A 17,062-nucleotide genomic window follows, 5' to 3' on the forward strand; every position below is an offset into this window, starting at 1 on the left:
CATCCAGAGATTTTGTGAATCATTGATGTATGTAATTGTCATTGAGTGTGCTTTTTATGTATAATGCAGGCATTTCTGTTAGATGAATAAGCACTTGAACACAAGCACCAAGTAATTTATAATAGAGTCAAATCTGTCTTGGTGACCAACTCTATATAAAAACCACCTGTCTTATGTGACCACCATTTCAACAATATTTTTACAGATTTGCCTTTGTTCAAAATAAAAATTAACATTCCATTTATAAGAATTATTTAATTAATTTTAAAGGTTTATTTCCAGAAACATTGAAGAATATAAGAAAACAGCCCAGTTGGAAGAGAAAGTCTGGTGGTGAAAAGGTCAAATGTGCAATAGTATGATCAATGTATGAGTTGGCGACCTATAAAAAATAAACCATCCAACATATAAAGACCACTTGTCTATAAAGATCATTTTAATAAAGTTCCTTGGGTGGTCAATATACACAGGTTCAGTAGTGGTGACAAGAAAAAAATCACTGTATTATTATGAGATCATTCCTGTAGCTTTTCTGGGTCTTATGATTATTATATGAAATATATTATGAAGATATAAAAAATCATTGATAAATAATCTTAAAACAACAATCAAATCATCTGCAACATATGCTGAAAATTATCAGAAATTTACACTTAGTGTTGGCTTCAATTTCAGCAGATTTTATGTTGCAGAGATATTCACTAGTTTTAAATTCACTGGTTTGTGAATAAAACAATAAATTCTATTTGTAAATGAGGAAAAGTAAAAACCTGCAAAGTTATTACCCGTATCTATACAGTACATATTCAGAAGAACTCGGATCATCATATAATATCATCCAATAAAGATTAATGAATGATCTCAACTGAAGTCAACACTGTGAAAACACAAAACTAAAATGCAACGCAATATGTTCTTATATACTTACCATAGAGCGACTCCTAAGAAGTTTAACACAGACCCCCAATACATAGGATTATCAGTTACATTAAATGGAAAACATGTAACTCTTTCTTTCATTAAAATACCAAAGTAATCACCTGCAATAGGAATAATAAGTTGCATCTCATTAATATTAAAGTCAGTAATTTACTTTCTCTCACTTGAAAAGTGATCTTGATCATTACCAAATATACATAGTTTTCCCTGACCGCTTAATTTTCACCACTAGGAATTTTTTGGAATTTGGTGATTTCACAATGGTTTTGGAGAAGAAATTTTGCAAAAGTCAATGACAAGCCATATTGTATGACCCTCAGGGTAATTTCACTACAAAACTTCATGAGTTGCAAGTTTGCAAAAACTTACTTTCATGAATTTAAAGCAGTTCACAGTAATTATGCTAATTTAGTGGTAAAGAAACTCGTACTCTGATTTTATGGTTATCTTGAAAAAACATCTTATTATAGTTTTGGAATTCCCAAACATCCATGCAGTTTGCAACTTCATAAGTTAACTGCCAGGGTATAGCCATATACAATGTTTATTCATTTTTGAAAACCTGCCACCTCGGCATTCAATAAGCTGGTTAGTACAGTTTATAATGCAAAACAGCGGATTAATAACCACAGATCAATTAGAAAGTTTTGATTTACACAAACAGCAATCATTGCATTTGTACAAACAGATGCAAAGATACACACTGATCAAGCAAAAACTATTATTAAGCAAATCACCTAATTAATATGCATGAATTTGTACCATATTTTATCAGCCCTGGTCTGATATACAATGTAGTAGCTGTGTTCCAAGTTTCATTTCAATCCAGCCAGTAACTCTTGAAACATAAGTGGAACAGGGTTTGAGACAGACCCATATACTGACAGAAAGATGAACAGACAGCCAAATAGATCGACAAGTGTGACAGACATTGGTATCAAATTATCTCCCAAGAAATTAGAGTAATCATTGTTCAAACAGCCCTGTTGGGGGAAAAACTCAGGGTAGTATGATTGGAGCAAATTATAAAATATATGAGATGATCTAGGGAATACTGTTAATACATTGAAGCATCACAATCATCAGAACTGCACATGTGCATAGGAGGGGCTCACACAACAATCAATTGTGTATATATTGATATTGATAGTGATCGTGTTTGAATTCCATCTTAAAAAATACTGTATACGCCGCTATGAGTCTCATAGGATGTGGCATGATGACCACCACCCTTCAAAAGCCAGTTTATAATTTGAACTGTGTATAGCATGTAGTGTGCATTAAGTCATAAAGATCTGTGAGAGAACAGAAGAACAATTATGAAAGTATAGAATACACACATGCGAGGTTTAATGACAGTACTGATTTAATTGTATCAGAGCAGATATGTGTACTATCGGGTACAAGATTTGCTGTATTAACAATACTCTTCCCAGGAAAATAGCATAGCATATTAGCTAAAGTGTCTGTGAAAAGCCCACCCACACATTTCCATTTTAGATCTGCGTCCCACTGAAATGAACAGTTATTGATTTTTTATCCTGAAACAGTCAACTGTTTCCAGATTTCCGCTGAAAGTGCGCCGCCAAAATATGAGAGGAAGCCATACTCTTGAGCCATACTTTTATAACACTGTCATTCAACATACTTTTAAACAATATACATTTTTCAGTCGGCGTTTTTTTTTTAGAGATTTTTAGAGGTTGTTTTCACAACAAACATTGATGACGATGATTTTAACATTGTGTTGTGGGCGAGTGTGATATGTATAGCCATAGTGTAAGTATTCAAATGTTTCCAATCGATCCAAAGGTGTGACATTAGTGGACAGAAACCGTGAAAGCAACGAGAAAAGGTTTGGGTGGAACTTCTCCTTACCACCTGGCACCATCATATGTAGTGTCCACTTTACCTCAGATTCTTTATTTGAAAAACTGTCCTCGTTCATGAAAGAACAACTAGATTTTAAAGAGAAGCGCCGACAACTTAAACCTGGCGCAATATCAACACTTGTTCGTGTTATGTAAGAGGTAGCAAGTATCTTATTTTAGTCAGATGTTTTACTATTTAAACAATGTATTTTACATATGTTAGGATTGCATGGAAAACACAACAAACACCAATTACCATGGCAGTACTCAAAACACTTGACTTACTCACCTAAAAATGTGCCTGTAAAACCAAGTGCCCAGTAACTACTGAAGATGAAGATTACACCAGCTGTGATAAACATAATTGCTAGTAATTTCATCCAAGGTGTGTCAAGTAAATTTAATTTAGGCTGGTGATCTATCGCCACTTGATACCTGTCAATGAAAATAACACAGTTCATTATATCTTGTGTGTAAGATCGTCACTTTTATTGGTCAGAACATGGTCATGTGGCAGTCAATAAAACTCATTATATCTCAGAATCCAGTGACCTCGATTTCATGCATAGTTGTTTAAAAAAGATGTTGATGATTTATGTTATGTTCATTTATTCACTATAATAAAACATATAGTGACCTCAGTGTCAGTCAATATTCAGTTTTATTGACCTGCGAGTAATTATTGACCTCAGTGCAATAATCTTCGTTTTTGGGTAATTAAAACTGAATATTGAGCCTTACCTTTGTAACTATTTGTTTAATATTATATTTGCTTTTATGAAAAATACAAATAAGCCGAAAAGCTTATTGTTGTTTTGGAAACACTACAAATTTGATATTATTATCTGTTAGGTAAACTAATTTGATGAAGAATTTGAACATACCGGTATGTCCCTAAATAAAATGTACCATACTGAATTTGCTCTATTAGTAGGGCATGAGCTGACTTAAATGACCGATGTGCGTTTACGGTCAAAATAAATTATATTTCAATGATCAAGCATACAATTAATGCAATTGCACTTCTATTGGAAATGTGCTTCTAATAGAGGAAATACAGTAGCAGATATTACCTTAATCCTCAATCAAAGCAACCACATTTTGAGTTCATTGAACCACAGACAGAACTTTTCAAACTGTGAGTGCACCAAGTTTGCAAAAAAAATTGGAAGAGAGGATTCATTGTCTAATCTAACCTAACTCCTCTTTTTTTTTGTAAAGCAGTAATTAAAACCATTTCTTTTCTCTGACATGTTTTGAGCATATTCACTGTGTTTTATTTCATGAATTTGTCAAGGAAACAATGAGTTTTATTGTTATTTTACATGTTCACATAGATTTAATTTAGTGGAGTTCACCTAGAGTTATGGGGCAACCAGAATTGTAATTGCATATGACAGAGTATGACATGCTGGGAGTGTGTACAAATCCTATTCAATCTGAACAGTTGCTGGGTTGGTGTGGCTTGTTAGCTTGTGTATATATCTGTTAGCGTCGCTTATGTGTGGGCTTCGAATACAAACACAACTTTCAGCACCATCAATGAGGTTTGATTGCCAAATCTCATTGACGTTGCTGAACGTTACTTTGCATGATTGCAATTGTCCTCACTGTGATGACGCATGTGCTGTGAAATATGGAAAAAGGGCCTAAAGCATGTGTACTGCGTACACAATATGCTAATACATTGTAACCTTTAATGCTGTTATGACGTACACATATCTCATGTATATTTTTTGATTTTTTGCAATTATTGATAGAAAGCACTTATTATGAAATGCCAGAATCGTGTATATTCGATCTTGACCCCCCACTCTGTCTCTTGTGGTTATTTGAAGACTGTACACTCTTTCTAACATACTATAAGCTGGTCACCAAATTTAACAAGTGTCTTCACTTTTTACACTGTTAGCCAACATGAGCGTTGACAAGTCTAAATAGGTTTCCATTGTATATAATAATAACTTTATTACACTACTATGCCATCAGAGGGCGCAGTATGGTAAATAAAACACAACTCATAAGAAATCAAAGTTAAACTGTAAATAGCTCCCGTGTGATCAGAGCATGTATTATAAAGGTATAGGCTTTGCCTAATAAGTGAATGTAATTGCATGTACCGGTAGGTCAATCCATCAATAAAATTGATCAAGATGTCTGAGAATCTATCACATACTGTATATAGAAACACAAAATTTTGATATGGGCATTTTGAAAAACATGCAAGGACACTATACTTGTAAACAAAGGGCACTAATGAAGCACTCTATGAATGAGGTATTTCTAGAGGTCGGGGTTTGTCTCATCTGCAGTTGAATAATTTTTGCTTTGATTTTCTTATGGATTTTTTTCCCAATGCGACTTAATTTCACTTGTTTTTTTTAATTCTTGGTAATTAGTGTCATTAGCGATGGAGTAGTAAAAACCGCAATTAACCTCAGTGCAGCAAATCGGGATAGATCTTCCTGACGCAATGGGCAAATTTTGCTATTTTCTCTGACAAGTAAAATCTGCTAAATTAAACCTACGTGAACATGTAAAGTAACAACAGATTGTTTCCTTGACAGATTCTTGAAATTAAATCATCAAAATAGTACAACATACCTAGAACAGATAAATAAAAACATCGTAGTTTAATGTTCGTCTGGACTTTGAGCCCTTGAAAGTAAGTGATCCAGCCCTTACATATGCCAACGATTGAAATTTGTTTAATTGCTATCAAATTATCGCTCGAAAAAAAAAAAATTTCATTTGTGAGACGTGCTTTTGATACAAACTGAAGATCGTGATCGACCCTACACAAAACTACCACCATTTTGTCTTCCTTGTCGTCGTTCGGCAAAAACAAAAAACTCGCATATTTACTATTTGTTTAATGTGTGCATTTTTGTTTAAAAATATCAAACAAGAATAAACACTAAGTAAAATAGAAATCAACTGCTTCGTTTTATTTGAGTAAGATGGAAACTATGCGAAAACAAATGTGAAACATTACTGTATGCTCGGGGAGAAGACACTGGGAGTCATGTGCAAAGAGATTGTTTACAAATTAGATCACATTGGAAGTGCTTTCAGTCATGTTGTGTAGCTCCAATGCGTAAAATAGAAAATTTATATCTTGAATAAAACTGACAAACTTCCTTGCTGTTGCTGTCGGGTGTCTGCCTTATACATGGATTAAGTGTAGACGCAAGGATTCAGCTTTCCTTTTCTCTGCTCGTGGCATCGCAATAGTGGTGAAGGTCAGTACTGGGTTGAACCGACAGACATGGCCACTATATTTTGAATGATCATAAATAATTTTTGAACCCAATAGTAGTGATCACTGTGATTATTATATAAATTTCTTGCAAAGTCTGGAACGATACTGAAAAAAAATCGTTGATTTCCTTCTATATTCATGCTTGAAAGTAGGCCGAAGTATCCGCAGACCCGCAGGTGAATACGAGTATTCAGATAATAAGTTAGGATCAATCAGTTCACACGAATTGTTCTGTTCTGATTCATCATTGCAAAACAATGGCCTGGAAACGACCCAGCTTTGGGGAAAAAGTATCGTGGAAAGAAAGAACAGTATCGGACCCGATACCCTTAAAAGACCTGATGAGAACACTGCAGAATCGCGGGCGAAACGAAAGTTACGTGGCTATTGTCTAAGCGACGCAGGCCCGAGGAGAACACTGTACATGTAACCAGCACATTTATGAATCAAGATTGGCAGAAAGTTGTACGGCATCTGTCTTTGATTTTGTCTATTGATGAATATGACGCACAAAGTGAAATTGAACTTGCGTTCATGAAAATCGGAAAGGGTACTGCTTTTTTGTCAAACTGAAAAAATGGCTGCGTCACTCTTGTAACTGCGCATGCGTACTCCCCATACTCGCATACATTTGATGTTTTTAGTCGCTGAATCTGCTCAAATAACATCCATCATGATATAATAAATCATTATATACTAAAATTTGCATATTTGCAGACATTCCAATGAAATATTACTAGTTTTTTTTTGCGACAGAATACATTATTGCAATATGCAAATTAGGCTACTCACCCTAGTCCAATATTTGTTAAGAAACTTTAAAGACTCTAAGTTATAAATTAATTAATGCAATAATTGACTAATTAACATGCATGGAATTGCACCGAAATCTAATCAGCACATCTACTCATCATATATTAGCTGTGTGTCAAATTTCATTTGAATTGAAATTGTAGATCTTAAGTTATCAGTGAAACAAATTTTAGTCACAGAGTCACAGACACCGGTACCACATAAGCTCCGTTTTACGGGAGCTAAAAATACAGTAGCTAAACTATAGCACCATCAGTGGCTGTTCCCACCAGCTCCATGCGTCCAGTGATAATTATTTTCAATGAATCATCCCTTCAGCGAAAATTAATTCCAAGCAAAAAAAAAAGGATTTTATAGTATCGGCTATAAAAATAAAATGGATCAGATGAAATATATTTGACAAAGATGGGTTACAGAAAGATTCATCAAACATACCTGAAATCCCTGAATATTCCTAGTAATATAATAGTTATTCCTAATAAAATACATCCCTTAAATGGAGAACCACAGGATCTACTTAGAAATTGAGAGCGAAATTCATATCTAGCTACCTGTAAATAAATAAATAAATAAATAAATACATAAATAAATAAACATAATTAGGAAGAGTGTTCATGTGGGTTCATACAAGTCATCACTTTGCACATGCTCAATACATCTAGATAACATTGTCTGTTTACAAGAAATTTGAACATACTTTAAAGTTGCAAAAAAAAAAAAAAAAATGTTTTCACTGAATTGATTCTTGAAACCTAAAGAAATCAGGAGTAGATTTTGAGGAAACATAGGAGGCTATAACAACATTTTTGGTTGACAAAAAAAATCATGTCTCTGAAGAGGCATCCACTTTCAGAGCTTCAGAAGAAGGGGGGGGTGTTTCAGGAGCTATTCTCAGCACATTGCTAGGGTAGAACATCCCGAGTGCTAGGTAATCATCATTTGTGTCCAGAGTTTTTGCAACCATGATATGAATGATACAACTACATGTACAGTTTAAGATTATAAAACCTGATGTTAATGGAGACTTGATGTCAAATCTACTTTATTTAACAATAGATTACAAATTGAAAACCCTATCATTACAAACTCTCTTTCACTGATCTGACCTTAACACAAAACTCTTTAGCACATTATGTAAGTCTCCCCACTGATGTGACAATCATGCAATAGTACTGGTAACTTGGTAAAGCAATAGAAAAAAAACAAACTTTCAGGTCATTTTATATTGGAGATCACATACTCATCTAGTACTCATTCAGCTCATGATTACTTGTTTTTTTTTCCTTATTCACACACTTTACTCAATCAATCAATCACTTCATTTCACTTACTAGATATTTTAAATTGTGTATTTATTTGGCTACAATGCCCATCTACATAATGTCTAATATTATTGTTGTGGTTAAAGTGGTATTGTCTATGTAGCAATGAGTCCCATCTTGGACAGGACACAACGCAAGGACCACCACCACCTTTTTGGCGTTTTGTATGTAATTTATTTTCACTGATTTTTGATGAGTTTAATGTGTAATATAGGAAAAAAAGTATATTCGCTAGATTTTATTTTCACGGAATCATCCCTCCAGCGAAAATAAATTCCAAGCAAAAATAAAGTATTCTACAGTAATATAACCAAGTGTGGATATCCAAAAAAAACCAAAATTTAAAAAGTAAACACCTAGTAGGGTGTTGATACAGGTGTACCGCTGGCAATGCATTGAAGCATACTGGTATGTTTTATTTGATGGTTTTTATTTTAATCAAATCAGAGAGCAGAACAAGACAGCAGGCCATCACTACCACAGAGGGTTTTTTTTTTCACAGTACCACCAACAAGACCTGATCTTAGAGGTTGAACATAATTAACACCGCTGCCAGTCAGTAACTATATATATTGCTTGTAGCTATTTTATTTAATGTGATCTCATCAACGACTTCATTGAAAAAAGAAAATGCCTGCAAGTGAGGTGAATAGAAAAAGAACAGTAACAATGGTTTAAAATTAAACTTCAGTCATTGAATCCACCTATCCCACGGAACTCAACATGGTGACAATAAACAACTTTTTACTCCTAAAAATCACTGTATGGGAATTTTCCGATGCAGTTGTGCATATCTATCACAGCATGTTTAGCATTATTTCCATTTAAACCTCCCCTCCCCCCAAAAAAAAACAACTGATATTTATTTTGCATTTATAAAATCATAGAGATGTAATTTGCCATGGTAAGAAGGATTGACTACACAGGCATGTACCAACCAATAAAATTCACCAGTACTTTATTGATATCAAGTTGGTAACAATGACCCACATTGTAAATTTGCATATCAATCGACATCACCATCAGTCTCTCTGCCAATCATGGACTGTTGTCAAGAATACAAAGCTGTTTCTTTGCACAAATTAGTAGACTGTGATCGTGGAGGTAATTCTTACATCTGATATTCTGCAATCACCTTCAGAATTTTCAGCGAGTGTGGATTTATACTAGGTGATTTTATGCAGTATTTGATGAGGATTTGATTAACTGTTTGAGCTGAGGTAAGTTTGCATGTCAAGATGTGATTTATTTATGCCTTAACATGCCTAGCTTCTGTGTGATTTTATCACATGAGGAAATCTGAACTCATTCATGTTTTTGTATTTTTCTTAAAAAAGAATAACATTTCTAACTACTGAAGGTTTACCTGTTGAGATGTTCTTTTTTTATCAACATCGAGGGGAAAAAGATTACCTCTATGTTACCAATAACACGAACATGGCAGAATCAAGTCAATAAAATATAATTACGTACATTAATGACAATGTCACCTGTACAAATTATAGTGTTATAGTGTACATTCAATGGAAACTTTAACAAATGTACAGTATATAAATTTATAGAGACCCATGTACAGTACATCAGATGGGTTGGTGTCCTTATAAAGGCACCGTGAAGCATAGCATAGTTTGTGGATGGTATCCCTCCAACAGCAAACAGTGACTCCTGTATCGTCATAGTACCACAATATATAATGAATACAATTCTGTGGTTGCTACTCTGTTAATCATTTAACACAATTGACTTATTTTAATTTTGTAGTGAATTTTTTTTTTAAAACATAAAACTGCTTTGAAAGTTTCAGCGTAAATTAAATGAATGAATAAGTAAAAAAAATAAATAAATCTAGACACTGATGTTTTTCAACCAAAAGATAATTCTGAAAATAGAAAACTGATTAATATTATAATTACATTATTATATATTTTTGCCATTTTCATATCATGTACTATCCTCCAAAGAGTCAACTACCACAATATAATCGTCATCATAAAATCCCCCAACAAAGTACCGGTAATGGTCTTCATTATAAAAAACCATTGATTTTAACTTTTTATTTTATTGATAAATATTTAAGTCTAATTACAGAGCTTCCTGCATAGAATGTATGGGTAATTATTATGACCATGGGTCAACTCTTCCCAAATGCATTGCACAATGAAAAACATAAATTTTTAATTAAACAAATTTGAGAGCTAAGGTATTTTGAGATAATGTATTATATTCAGTAATTTTTTGTTACATTGTTACAATTCAACCAAACAATTGTGTTAGATATGATTGGTTTACTTTTTAAATGCTGAGATAACTTCACAAATTTGGATATTTGAAATTTCGTACTACAACTATAATATGTCTACACATTTAGAGTTCGTTATTAAGTAGGTTCAATCAAAATTAAAAATTTAATATAATTTTATTAAGCCTATGAAGGCTATAAGTATTCCCCACTAAATTTGGTGCAATACTTAAATTTTTTATTTATTTTACTGTCAATAATATACGGGTCCAAGTGAGTATGATACGAACAATAAAATAAAAACATTGTGGAAGAACCAGACACTTTTTTCAAGAACTGGCCTAGATATGATATAAAAAAAAAAAAAAAAAATTTAACCAAACAAATAACTGTTAGGTTATTTTTATTCCATGATATATAAAATAATTGCTATTTATTATAGTAAGATATGAGTTATAAGATAAATTTCAGTGGGCTTTTCTTTCCATAATACAATGCAATATTTGAATTTTTGTTTTTCAAAATACATTGTACATATGCTCAGTAGACGCAATATTTGAATTTTTGTTTTTCAAAATACATTGTACATATGCTCAGTAAATGCAATATTTGAATTTTTGTTTTTCAAAATACATTGTACATATGCTCAGTAAATGCAATATTTGAATTTTTGTTTTTCAAAATACATTGTACATATGCTCAGTAAATGCAATATTTGAATTTTTGTTTTTCAAAATACATTGTACATATGCTCAGTAGACGCAATATTTGAAATTTTGTTTTTCAAAATACATTGTACATATGCTCAGTAAATGCAATATTTGAATTTTTGTTTTTCAAAATACATTGTACATATGCTCAGTAGACACAATATTTGAATTTTTGTTTTTCAAAATACATTGTACATATGCTCAGTAGACACAATATTTGAATTTTTGTTTTTCAAAATACATTGTACATATGCTCAGTAAATGCAATATTTGAATTTTTGTTTTTCAAAATACATTGTACATATGCTCAGTAGACGCAATATTTGAATTTTTGTTTTTCAAAATACATTGTACATATGCTCAGTAAATGCAATATTTGAATTTTTGTTTTACAAAATACATTGTACATATGCTCAGTAAATGCAATATTTGAATTTTTGTTTTACAAAATACATTGTACATATGCTCAGTAAATGCAATATTTGAATTTTTGTTTTTCAAAATACATTGTACATATGCTCAGTAAATACAATATTTGAATTTTTGTTTTTCAAAATACATTGTACATATGCTCAGTAGACGCAATATTTGAAATTTTGTTTTTCAAAATACATTGTACATATGCTCAGTAAATGCAATATTTGAATTTTTGTTTTACAAAATACATTGTACATATGCTCAGTAAATGCAATATTTGAATTTTTGTTTTTCAAAATACATTGTACATATGCTCAGTAGACGCAATATTTGAAATTTTGTTTTTCAAAATACATTGTACATATGCTCAGTAAATGCAATATTTGAATTTTTGTTTTTCAAAATACATTGTACATATGCTCAGTAAATGCAATATTTGAATTTTTGTTTTTCAAAATACATTGTACATATGCTCAGTAAATGCAATATTTGAATTTTTGTTTTACAAAAATACATTGTACATATGCTCAGTAAATGCAATATTTGAATTTTTGTTTTACAAAATACATTGTCCATATGCTCAGTAAATGCAATATTTGAATTTTTGTTTTTCAAAATACATTGTACATATGCTCAGTAAATGCAATATTTGAATTTGCTCCCTGATGCAGATGTAAATTTTAATTTTTCTCTTATAATATATTGTTACATGCCCAGTAACATGCTCAGTAGATGGAATATTGACTCAAACTCTCGAAAGTGAAAGATTGAAACCAATCCAAATAAAGGTGACATGTATAATTTATTTTGTTAGCCGTTTCACTGCCAGTTTCCTCTTTTCATCACAAATTCACAAAATAGACCCGTTTATAGTCTCTGCACTTTCCTTTAGAAGATTGGGACAAAAATTGCCAAATTTTTTGACTAAAAACCGAAAATTAACTCAAATTGTATCTGTTGGCTACAAAATTAGGGTTCATTTCCACAAATATTGAAAAATATATTAGAAAAAAGGTTAGACTGATGATCCCACCATAAACCTTGATAATGTATGATTTCATATGTCGACACAACATCATTGATCAGTTTTCAATACTGTCAATACAAACTCAGTACCGGTATTCGCAGAAATGAACATCCGGGCATTTTTACCACCTGACTACCATCACACCATCTTGAAAACAACTGTCGAAAACTCTTAAAAAAAAAAAAAAAAGCAGTTTGTGCCAGTGGTTGAGAATCTCATGAACAGTATTACCAGGTACAAGAAGACCCCAACATGTGCAACATATATAAATTTGGTTGTTCAAGATTACTTCAAAATTGAGTTTATGATGTTTTCTAGACTATATAGCACCCCCAAATATTAAGGTGTTTTCGATACTCACATACCCAGTAAGGACATTTTGTTTTTCATTTTTCAAATCGATATTGTCTACCAATATACGTTTCACTACTAAAAGGGGTTAATTATTCACCGGGTTTCAATTTTGCTTATTTCGCTGACTGGAAAATGCGCTAAATTAAAACCCAGTGAATATGTAAAATTTAGCATAGAACACATTATCTAAATGATAAAACCGTGAATTTAAAACCCACTGAATATGCCTGAAATGGTAAATCAGCAAAATTTAAACCCAGTGAAAATTAGTCATTTTACAGTATTCCAATAGAAGGTAGGTGAGAAATGAAAAATACCAACAGTTTATTCATTTTACAATAAATTGTACTTCAAGGCAAAAAAAAAATGAATGTAAGGATGTTGATTTAAACAGAGTTGGGAGTCACCAGTTAATTTTTTGAGAAAATGATGATTTTGTGTTTGTGCATAGTTGCCATTTTGGCAGTATTATAATGTTTTTACCATAGGTTTCTATGGCAGAGATATTATTTCACATTTCAAATTGTAAGCTGGTGAAATAGGATGAACTGAAAGTGTACTTTTTGTTATCCTGAACTATTTAAAAAATCTGTGTTTTAAAAAGTGTTGAAAAATGCAATTTTTTATAAACATAGTTTCTATGGAATTTTCCCCCCAAAATAGTTATTTTTTTTTAGAAATATTAGTTTTTCAAAAAATGTTAATGTAACATACAAAGGGAAGCTGTTTCACTGTACCATGGAACAATAGCTCCATGACTGTACATAGTAAACCAATGAACATTGTCATGTGACTAATTGTCTCAAAAATTATGAGTACCGGTAGGCTTCTAACCTAATGCTGAACAATTACTGAGCCAAGACAGGGGTCGAAATACTCTGGTGCACACTGCACTATGCACATAGATTATTAGCTAGTGCAAGTAAACTGAAAATATAATGTGCACGCTGTGCATGTAGAAATTAACACAACATTTTCTCATTATATTCACTAAGCCAAAATTAAGTTCAACCAACATTGTGAGACAACTAAAAAAAAAGCAAATTCTTTCGTGGTCGCATCAATCTAGAACCCGTAAATTTTATTCAAACTTTGAAAGTGGTGCATTTCACAACAAGTTAGTGCAGGTAAATTTCAAATTCAACATGCACACTGTGCATGCAGGGAAAAAAATCTATTTCAATCCCTGCAAGACATGTTGATTCATTATTTTGAATATTCAACATAGGTATAATGACCTTGATGTAAGTAAACTGTTTATGTTCAATTCTATATTTCCAATAAATTCAATCTTACGTAAATTAGAATAGAAAATTATTTACAAAGATATGGAGGAAGCTAAAAATAGTAGAATAGAAATTAGTTGACTGGTGCTAGTAAAAACAAACTGGAATTCATGTTTTGTTTATATTATTAAAATTGATTATAAATTCTATATTTGGAACACATAACTATTTCGAGAATAAAAAATATTCAAAAAAAGAATGCATGATGAACACTTCAAAATGAATGAAACATCTACACAGATTGGGCTGGGTGTGTGTTGCACTTACATAAAAATTTAGTATGAAGTTCGGGAGCCAGATCGTCTCCTAAGTACAAGGGTTGGGAGAACATTAAAGAAACAAGAAATGAGCTGACATATGCTTTATTCTTATAGTTAAAACTCACTTTGAAGAAACACATATTAGCTCTGTTACTTTGAAAAAATTACTAGGAAGAACATCAAAATATGAAGATTGCCGTTCAGGATTTGGGAACCAAGCAAACTCCGCGTAAAACGAGGAGTCTGGGAACAATTTCAGGAGTATCAGACATTCAGGCTCCCTCTATTACAACACTGCATAGCTCTGGATATTTATAATGACATGATTTTTATTGATGTTTATCAGCAGAACTCTCTTCTACTACTGTATTTATTCTGATGATCTAAAATGAGAAGAACTGGGGTATCACGGGCTGGCCTACCTTCGGCCACTGCCTCTAAAAGAATGAGCGTTACCTCTATGATGGGAAATGGTGAGTACAAATCTTTTGTTGAGTCAGGAAGTGTAGGTATAGTACATTTGATGCCAAGGGTTAGCGTCACTTGAATCAGTTTTTTTTTTAAACAAGGGAACAGGGGTGCAGCGCCCTCATGCCATGGACATGTGCCCCCTTACCCTGGGGAGTAGCTCCTCTGGCAACCATAAAATTCTGATTGACCAGAGATCATCACATGTGGCCACAGTCTTCAATTGTGACCTGTCTGATAGTAATTTTGGCCCAAGGAAGCCATAAAATACTCCATTTTAACTTAGAATTATCAAAATCTCCCTCCACACCCTGGTACGGAGAACCCTATCTCCGCTGAATTGCAGTGCTCCCTCTTGCAGTTTGACATGCTGCTCACAACAATCTCCACACCCTGGTACGGAGAACCCTATCTCCACTGAATTGCAGTGCTCCCCCTTGCAGTTTGACATGCTGCTCACAACAATCTCCACACCCTGGTACGGAGAACCCTATCTTCGCTGAATTGCAGTGCTCCCTCTTGCAGTTTGACATGCTGCTCACAACAATCTCCACACCCTGGTACGGAGAACCCTATCTCCACTGAATTGCAGTGCTCCCTCTTGCAGTTTGACATGCTGCTCACAACAATCTCCACACCCTGGTACGGAGAACCCTATCTCCGCTGAATTGCAGTGCTCCCTCTTGCAGTTTGACATGCTGCTCACAACAATCTCCACACCCTGGTACGGAGAACCCTATCTCCGCTGAATTGCAGTGCTCCCTCTTGCAGTTTGACATGCTGCTCACAACAATCTCCACACCCTGGTACGGAGAACCCTATCTCCACTGAATTGCAGTGCTCCCTCTTGCAGTTTGACATGCTGCTCACAACAATCTCCACACCCTGGTACGGAGAACCCTATCTCCGCTGAATTGCAGTGCTCCCTTTTGCAGTTTGACATGCTGCTCACAACAATCTCCACACCCTGGTACGGAGAACCCTATCTCCGCTGAATTGCAGTGCTCCCTCTTGCAGTTTGACATGCTGCTCACAACAATCTCCACACTCTGGTACGGAGAACCCTATCTCCGCTGAATTGCAGTGCTCCCTCTTGCAGTTTGACATGCTGCTCACAACAATCTCCACACCCTGGTACGGAGAACCCTATCTCCGCTGAATTGCAGTGCTCCCTCTTGCAGTTTGACATGCTGCTCACAACAATCTCCACACCCTGGTACGGAGAACCCTATCTCTGCTGAATTGCAGTGCTCCCTCTTGCAGTTTGACATGCTGCTCACAACAATCTCCACACCCTGGTACGGAGAACCCTATCTCCGCTGAATTGCAGTACTCCCTCTTGCAGTTTGACATGCTGCTCACAACAATCTCTACACCCTGGAACGGAGAATCCTATCTCCGCTGAATTGCAGTGCTCCCTCTTGCAGTTTGACATGCTGCTCACAACAATCTCTACACCCTGGTACGGAGAATCTTATCTCCGCTGAATTGCAGTGCTCCCTCTTGCAGTTTGACATGCTGCTCACAACAATCTCTACACCCTGATACGGAGAACCCTATCTCCGCTGAATTGCAGTGCTCCCTCTTGCAGTTTGACATGCTGCTCACAACAATCTCCACACCCTGGTACGGAGAACCCTATCTCCGCTGAATTGCAGTGCTCCCTCTTGCAGTTTGACATGCTGCTCACAACAATCTCCACACCCTGGTACGGAGAACCCTATCTTCGCTGAATTGCAGTGCTCCCTCTTGCAGTTTGACATGCTGCTCACAACAATCTCCACACCCTGGTACGGAGAACCCTATCTCCGCTGAATTGCAGTGCTCCCTCTTGCAGTTTGACATGCTGCTCACAACAATCTCCACACCCTGGTACGAAGAACCCTATCTCCGCTGAATTGCAGTGCTTCCTCTTGCAGTTTGACATGCTGCTCACAACAATCTCCACACCCTGGTACGGAGAATCCTATCTCCGCTGAATTGCAGTGCTCCCTCTTGCAGTTTGACATGCTGCTCACAACAATCTCCACACCCTGGTACGGAGAACCCTATCTCCGCTGAATTGCAGTGCTCCCTCTTGCAGTTTGACATGCT

The 17,062-nt window shown here is 34.4% G+C and overlaps 2 protein-coding genes across 2 annotated transcripts in view; one reads left to right on the top strand and one right to left on the bottom strand.

Annotated features, from left to right (window-relative positions):
• The window catches only part of LOC102807297 (phosphatidylethanolamine N-methyltransferase-like), a 30,180-nt gene that overhangs the window by 4,284 nt on the left and 8,834 nt on the right, over nt 1-17,062 (bottom strand). Inside the window, exons 3-5 of the mRNA XM_006812058.3 lie at nt 7,321-7,436; nt 3,100-3,245; nt 929-1,040 (exon numbers count right to left, since the gene is read on the bottom strand). Of these exons, the coding sequence (XP_006812121.2) occupies nt 929-1,040; nt 3,100-3,245; nt 7,321-7,436 (374 nt within the window). The remainder of the gene's footprint in view (nt 1-928; nt 1,041-3,099; nt 3,246-7,320; nt 7,437-17,062) is intronic.
• LOC100372004 (MYCBP-associated protein-like) overlaps nt 9,275-17,062 on the top strand; it is a 70,239-nt gene continuing 62,451 nt past the window's right edge. The window contains exons 1-2 of the mRNA XM_085495008.1: nt 9,275-9,427; nt 14,847-14,973. Coding sequence (XP_085351134.1) covers nt 14,889-14,973 — 85 coding nt within the window. The 5' untranslated portion in view covers nt 9,275-9,427; nt 14,847-14,888. The remainder of the gene's footprint in view (nt 9,428-14,846; nt 14,974-17,062) is intronic.

This window comes from Saccoglossus kowalevskii, chromosome 21, assembly GCF_978046115.1.
Source record: "Saccoglossus kowalevskii chromosome 21, keSacKowa6.1, whole genome shotgun sequence".
In the NCBI taxonomy this organism is placed as follows: Eukaryota; Metazoa; Hemichordata; class Enteropneusta; family Harrimaniidae; genus Saccoglossus; species Saccoglossus kowalevskii.